At 40.9% G+C, this 7,903-nt stretch overlaps 1 protein-coding gene across 1 annotated transcript; it reads right to left on the bottom strand.

Annotated features, from left to right (window-relative positions):
• Positions 1–1,299: 1,299 nt before the first annotated feature.
• Positions 1,300–4,604, bottom strand: irx3a (iroquois homeobox 3a). Its single transcript, XM_011493347.4, has 2 exons — positions 4,072–4,604; positions 1,300–3,547 (listed from the first exon to the last, which is right to left on the bottom strand). Exons 1-2 carry the CDS (start codon positions 4,288–4,290, stop codon positions 2,495–2,497), a joined length of 1,272 nt encoding a protein of 423 aa, XP_011491649.1. The 5' UTR covers positions 4,291–4,604; the 3' UTR covers positions 1,300–2,494.
• Between the last annotated feature and the right edge of the window lie 3,299 nt (positions 4,605–7,903).

The raw sequence follows: 7,903 nt of genomic DNA, 5'->3' as shown, positions 1-7,903 counted from the left end.
TCGCCTGAGACTGTCCTGTTCAGTAGACTCCAGGAATGCGTGACTGTGCGTGTGGCTGTGCGTTATTTATGTTTTAAATTCAGTGACAAAAAATAATTAAGTCGGGTAAAAAGTTCTATGATAAATGTTGAATTTCGTTTTAGATGGATATTATTTTGCCCGACTTTCTTAATTGTCCTGAAAGCTTTTCTCTTTTTTAATGTATTTTATTTCTTAATGTTTTACTTTTGTTTACCTTTTAAAAGTAAATAAAATGCATTCGGTTCTACGATTTTAAGCCATTTGCAATATATATATATATATATATATATATATATATATATATATATATATATATATATATATATATATATATATATATATATATATAATTCCCATTAGTAGTTTTGTTATTTTTTTATTTTCAAACAAAATTAACATGAACTGGATTTTTAAGTTGTTTTACCAAACGCAGTTCACTTCTTTGAATTGCCTGCGCCAGATTGAAACAACGCATCAGCACATAAGCTTCAAAGGTTTACAAACGCAAAATGTCACGATCGAATTTAGCATTGAACTGGTCAATTAAGTCAGAAACGGACCAAAAATGGGACAGTGAGCGCACAGCGTGTGTGTGTGTGCGCGCGCACGTGTGCTGAACAGACGCCGACAGCCTGGGACTGTAGAGGGAGCTCCAACACTAAGTTTACATAAACTTCCCCTGATAAAAGCTCACACATGCAAATGATCACATCAGCGGGCAAACAGAATAAATGATGTTATTATTACTTATACAGCCGCTATACATTACAATTACACCACAGAGGAGCGCAGGTTGGGGAAAAAGCCTGATAGATGGAGGGAACAAGAGCGTTTCAAACTGTGGAGGCTGCGCTGCAGAGAACAAATCCATCTTCACAATTAAATGAAAAATGCTCCAACATTCGTTCATTACCTAAGTCTCCTTTGAAAGAAAAAAAAATCTTTATTTTAGGAGAAAATTAAAGAAAGAATGATTCGTTTTAATGCGACCGCTACGCCTCTATAGGGATAATCCCACAACATTAATATCCAAATGTATGCCGCAGCTTGGGCTAATTAGCCTTAAGTCCTTCTACTATAAACGTGTGATAAATCCCCCTCGAATATTTACTCGTCACTGCCACGGAGGATGAAGTCTGTGCCCGAGGCTGTCCACTAACACACACACCAAAACACACACACAGAACCCCAAAGCAACGCACTTGAAGCTGCAGTGCAGAATAACATCCAGCATCAAAAGCAGCTGTCAAAACGCTCCCACCGAAAAACAGCATGGGATTCTTTTCTTTAAGTTGCAGCAGTTCATTTATTAGCCAAAATATAGACTTTCTTGTACAATTTGGTTCACAAGTATGTACATATTCTTAACTTTATATACAAAACATTTTAACATCGAATCCTCACAGAACTTACAAAAAAGGGACAAAATAAAGAAAGAAAACGCACAGACTACAAGTTCATACATTATTACATTAGCAATTTTACACAGGACATGCTTACAATGTAAGTAGGATATACAGAGGTGTATAATTCTTATTTTACATTCCATATTTCAATTCAAATTAAAGGAAGAGGAGAAACAAAGCACAAAGGTGACGGGAAATAAACGATAATTGAGGCCTAAAATAATCACAGAAGAAGGGGACAAATGAATGCATTAAAATAAAATAAAAACATTGAAAAATGAAAAGAAATCCACCCCTAAAAGGTTCTGAGAAGAGCTAAAACACAAAGTGATCTAAAAGTGACTGTTGCCTTTCAAAATGAAGCTTGAATTAGTGGCGAGCTCATTTGCATGACCGAACGAGTCAGGACTGACGCAGGCCTTTCCAAAATAACACCAGCGCGCGCGCGCAGGGATCCAGAACTTCCAAGACCCAACTTCGTTTGGGTAAAGGCGGCATTTAAAATTAGAAACTTTCAAAGGACGTTAATATTAAAATTCAAAATTTGTCATTAACTGACAGCGTCACAGTCTCTGAACGGGGTGTAAAAGCTGTTTTCCCCCTACAACCTGCTTCCAAGGCACTAGATCGTTTGGAAACTGTAAGAAATGTAAAATCTTTTTCCATCATGGTGTTTATTCAGTTTGTTTTAAGTATGCAGGGATTCGTGGAAAACATCAATTAAAACAGAAGTGTTATGTTTAACCAACATTTAAACGGGAAATGTTTTTTTATTACTTAAATTAATTGTTCTTTCTAAATTGTCCAAAATATTTTTCTAAACAGACACACACACACACATACACACACACACACACACACACACACGCACACACACACACACACACACACACATGCACACACTGTCATCTAAGAGTTGATTTGTGTGGCCTCAAAAAAAAGAAAAAGAAAAAGAATGAAAACAAATTTATGAAGGAGAAGAAGTGGGGGCAAAAGAAAGAAAAGAATCGCAGATTTTGGATGAGTGTCTTTGTTGGACTTTTTTTAGTTGTTTACACATGCGCGTCTCAGTGTCGGGGACATGTACCTGTGACTGGAGTCTCTGAACTATGACTCTTGTCCTCCGTTTGCCTGCTGCTGCTGTAGAGGGCCAGGCCGGTGGCTGCGGCCTGGTTTGCCAGTCCCAGATAATGATTGGAGTTCAGTAAAGCCAGCTGGTGCGCCGAAAAGGCTCGGTTCGTCCAGTTCTGGATTTTCCCAATGGGACAAGAAGAGATGAGTCTGTGGGGGGTGATTAGGGTCTGAGCGGCCGGTCCTGCTGAGTTGCTGCCGTTTATTTGCGGCGATTTGCGCGGATTGTCCGGGGCCGTGGCTGTCTCTGCCAAAGACCAGATCTTTGGCTTCTGGGCCGGGGCCGGGTTGTTCTCTGAGGGCGGGGAGCCCGCGGGCGCCGGGTTCAGTTTGAGCTGCTCCCCGTTCGGCTGGGACGCTTTGATGTCCATAGAAACGTGGTGATGATGGCTGTGGAAGTGCTCTCCTCCTCTCTGCGCGTCTCTGTCCTTCCCCACAGCCTTTAGAAACCTCTGGTCTGGTCCTTGTAAATCCTCATAGCCGTCAGAAATCTCCGAGTCACTCCTTCCGTCCAGTTTGCTGTCTGAATGCAGGTCATCCTGGTCGTCCAAGTCGTCCTTGTTCTCAATATTTTCCGTGTCGATGTTCTCCAGGTCGATTTCCTCCTCATCCTCCCTCTTGTCCCCCTCCTCCCCCTCGTGATCGCTCGTGTAAACATTCCCCTCTTCATCGGTGCGGTTCCGCGGGGCCCAGGTCATCTTGTTCTCCTTCTTTAGCCTCCTCCTGGCGTTGGCGAACCAGGTGGACACCTGGGTGAGGGTCATTTTGGTGATGATGGCCAGCATGATCTTCTCGCCCTTGGTTGGGTAGGGGTTCTTGCGGTGCTCACTGAGCCAGGCCTTCAAAGTGCTGGTGCTCTCCCTGGTGGCATTTTTGGGTCTGGACGGGTCACCGAACTGATATTGACCATATGGGTAAAAAGCGGGGTGGTGGTGGGCAAACCCGGGGTGCTGGACGCCGGGACTGTCTTTCAGTTCATACTGAGCCCCCTGCAAAGACAAAGAGCCAGAGGGGTTAGCAAGAACATAAGACACTTACTTTGGAATTGTTTAGCAGGAGAAAATAATCATGTGAAATGATGATTCAAAGGAATAAAACTGCACGAACTTCTACTAAGAAAGTAAACATTTAATGAATTTATTTTTTAAATAAAATCTCTGATAAATAAATCAATATTTGGACTAAATTGAATTTTTTTAAGCCAACACTTCACTTTTCCCTTTAACTTTCGTAGATGATTGTCTTTGTGGAAGGCTGGTACTTCAGTAGCAGACTGTACCATTTTCTTAACTCGTTGTTAGCATTTCTGGAAATTATGCACAAAGCAGAAACGTTACGCTCGACGTGTTAATGCGTCACTTTTTAACAGCCAATTTTCTCAAAACGACAAAGTTCAGTGCTCCGAAAGTTTGGCCAAGAAATGCGCACCGGAAAAAAAAAGAAAAGTTCCACTTATTTTCAGCAGAAGTTGAGGAGAAACTTAAGAGGAGACAAAAAAGAGAGAGACACTCACCAGCTGGTTGAAAATAGATATATCGTTTGTGTAAGGGAGGAAGGCTCCGTAGCCCTGCGCGGCTGCGGCGAAAGGAGATCCGTACATAGTGGAGAGGACGTTGGAGAGTGCGCCAGACGGACTGAGCTCTGTCCCAGCTCGGGCATTGCTGGCGATCCCTTGGCGCTCCGGCGGGTATATCGGTCGGATGTACTGATATCCCAGCTGAGGGAAAGACATGTTGGTGGCAAAAAAGAGGGAAAAGTCTGCTGCAACCTCACAAAGCAATGGAAATTGCCTCGATATCCACTTTTACAGTGTGAGCATGTGCGCAACAAAAGGTGCAAGCACGGGAAGTCTATATTTCCTCGGGAACAGCCAGTGTAAACGATCCGGTTGCGCCCCTTATTTCTTCCTCCTTTTCTTCTTTCCACCCTCACTTCCCTATTGATCTGGATGGACTAAGGTCAGGTCCTTACAGATTGCTTTAGATTATTGGGACTCCCTTGCTCAGATTGACATTTCTAGTCGTTTAGAAGCCCCTCCTATTTCTCAAATCTCACCCCTCTGCTACAAACTGCACACCAAACAGCGCGCGCGTTCTCTCTCTCTTCTTCCCTCCCTCTGCTCCTTCCATTCCTCCCTCCCTCCCTCCCTCCTTCTTTCTCTCCCTCAGATAAGTGCAGACGTAGCGAGCTCTTATTTGAATGGAGTTTCAAATCTCATTTTATGGATCGCCAATCTATTTCATGCGCTAAATGAGCGCCTGTCCCGTCACCGTTTTTCGGGAGGACATTTGGACATTTTTGCCACAAAAGCTAAAAAAAAAAGTTTTAAGATATATATTTTAATTATTTTAAAATGATTTTTTAAATTATAAAACTCTTATGATTTAAATAAAAAAAATAAAAAAAGGATACATGTCATTTCTTAAAATAAAAAAAGTATATTTGTAAGTACATATAAAATAAAACATGTACCACAAAAAAAACCAAAAAACTAATAGTAAAAACTTCCAAAAAATCTATCTGGTCCAGAATCTCACCTTTCCCCTTTCTTTTCCATGATCCCCCTGTTCCTCTGCTGCAGTTTGGAGGAGTCACGGACCCGCGCAAAAGCGGAGAAAAGTCCTTCTTTAATTTGGGACATCAAACGGCTCGCGTGCAAGCGCTCGACATCAAAGAGAGCCGTTGATGGGCACGTGACGCCGTTAATGAAGAGTCGGTGTAATGTGGCGACAGTGATAGCCTGACTGATAAACATTTCAGTGGATTGGGATGGAAACATGTTTATTCTGGGAAACAACATTAAGATTCCAAGTAACTTAAATCAATAGAAAAATACAAATATTACAATAATAATAATAATAATAATAATAATAATAATAATAATAATAATAATAATAATAATAATAATAATAATAATAATAATAATTCGTGACAGATTGTTCCACGCACGGCTTAGATTCAGAAATAATTTGGGGATATTAAAAGTGCTACATGGTTGATCTTCTGAAGAACAACACGCTCTTTCAGACAGAGCGCGATTTGAAAATTTGGAGGCAACCTGGTCTTTCTTGTAAATAATGCGGATTAAAACAAAACAAGAGAGTCAGAATTGAATTTCCATGAATCAAAAAGTGTGTGTGTGTGTGGTGAAGGGTAATCATAATCGCATTTCGACCCGTCTTTGTATCAGCATCTGCTTTGTTAATCGTTTGCAAAACAAGCGCAGAAGTTAAATTATTATTTCACGCACCGTATCCGGATCTAAGCCTCAGAGTCTTATTGACAGCGCCATCAAATCCCATCAATCTCAGTTCAGGTCTGATAAAACCATCAGGTTTTCCAAGAACCCTGAACTTGTCTAAACCTTTAATCTGCTTTGGAAGCCGATAGTTATCATTGTCTGGGAGGGATAATAGCAGCTATAATTTCTCATATGAAGCTACCCATAAGGAAACGCCTTGCTTCAGTAAAACTGTCCTAAATCAGTGTGTGTGTGCGCGCGCGTGTGCGTGTGTGTTCCTCTCCGACATATAACAAACCCGGATTACGGGGTTATTAATTACAGCAGCATGCTGTTGCCATCCGACCGGAATGGTAATCACTACGTGGCAGTCAATAGCAGTATGCTCGCGCTCCACACGCACGCGTATGCGCGCGCGCCTAACCCACAAAGTGAAGGAGTTAAGACTTGAAGTGGGAGGGGCGGAAAGTGGGGTGGGGGGTCCAGATAAAATAGATGACATATGGGACGTTTAGATGCCGAGAAACAGAATAAAGAGAAGCTGGAAAAAAAAAAGAGAGGAGAGGCTCAGTGAGAGTTTCCAGGACAGTCTGGAGGTGTGTGCCGCTGTCCGCGCGCCGGATGGACACGTGTCTCCTCTCTCCGGACCACGCAGAAGATCAGGCACCAACCCACCCACCCACAGCGCCCCACCCTAGCCGCAGGACAGTGCCTGATTTATTGCCTCCAATCAAACGCCCCACGCACCAACTTAACACTTTCACACCGTCCCGGGAAAGCGGCCGCAGTCATAAAGGGACTATTCTGCTGCGCCGGGCGCGCGCGCATGAAGAACCTGCTCAACAACAAACTAACTGCGGTTTGACTACTTCAAAAGCAAACACACATTTTCATGACGTAATTACACGTAATTATTATTGACGTTATTATTAACATTATTATTATTATTATTATTATTATTATTATTATTATTATTATTATTATTATTATATACTGGTCAAAGTCGCTTTTTCAAACTTGTGAAGGAATGCTGCGAGTGCCCTGTTACCAATTTATTTGTAGATGTTGTTTAAATTAAAAAAAAGAGGGTAAAATACTCAAGTGACTTCAGGGCTGTTTTTGTGGAGAGCTCATTGACGGTAATTATGCAGATGACACAATTTCACATTCTCATACACAAACACACACGGCCTATCGCTCAACATCCTTACGCAATACACAGAGCGCCAACGACACGTCGCCAATGATGAACCGCAGCTCCGCACAACAGGCGAGATCAAAGAGTCCAAACAGAGGCACTGCAAATGAAACATTCTGATCCTCTCCACCACGCATTTCCGTCTAAATTAAAATGGATAAAACAAAACAATCACTTTTAAGACAGAATCAATTTTAAGGGAGCCATTGCTGCTTGTGCATCAATAAATTAGGATGAGGTATGAAGATTTGGAAAGAAAACAAAACAAATGACCCCTGAATGCTGGTGCTGGTTCAGACATTATTTGTGTTACTTCTGATTTCCTCTCCTTGAAAAAAATATTATAAAATGGGTTAAAATGCTGCTAAAATTTCAAAATGCCCTGTCGTGGAAATGATAAAGCCTTTTCAGTAAAAATACAATCAAAGCTGGATTAGCTGAGCCCCAAAAATAAAAAAAAATGTCAAAGTGTCAGAAAAATACAAAAAAGAAAGACAAGAAAAATTCAAATTAATCAAAATGATCAACAGTAATCAACCCATTAAGACACAAGCAGATAGTTTTTGCTATTAGCATAACAGTCCATTATGTTTCACAGCAGGTTCAAATTTAAATGATTTGGTAACCTAAAAAACCAACTGTGCAACACATTCAATCTCTAAATATGCTCTTTCAAACTCATGTCCCATTAGGGTGAAATGAAGGGGCAATAAATCTAACAGTGTTAAAAGAACAACGAAGCTTAATCCAATAAATGAATTAGTTTCTAAAATTAATTGTTCTTAGCGGCAGAAGCAAGTGTACTTTGAAAATACATTTAAAGTTTAATTTTTTTTTACTGTTAGCATAATTTAAATAGTGTGATTTTAATTACATTACACCAACCAATCATGCATAATAAATTGA

The sequence above is a fragment of the Oryzias latipes genome, chromosome 3 (genome assembly GCF_053564925.1).
Source record: "Oryzias latipes strain Hd-rR chromosome 3, Olatipes_Hd-rR_3.1".
Lineage (NCBI taxonomy): Eukaryota > Metazoa > Chordata > Actinopteri > Beloniformes > Adrianichthyidae > Oryzias > Oryzias latipes.
The sequence above is the reverse complement of the archived record's forward strand: the minus strand, read 5'-3'. Positions and strand labels throughout refer to the sequence as shown.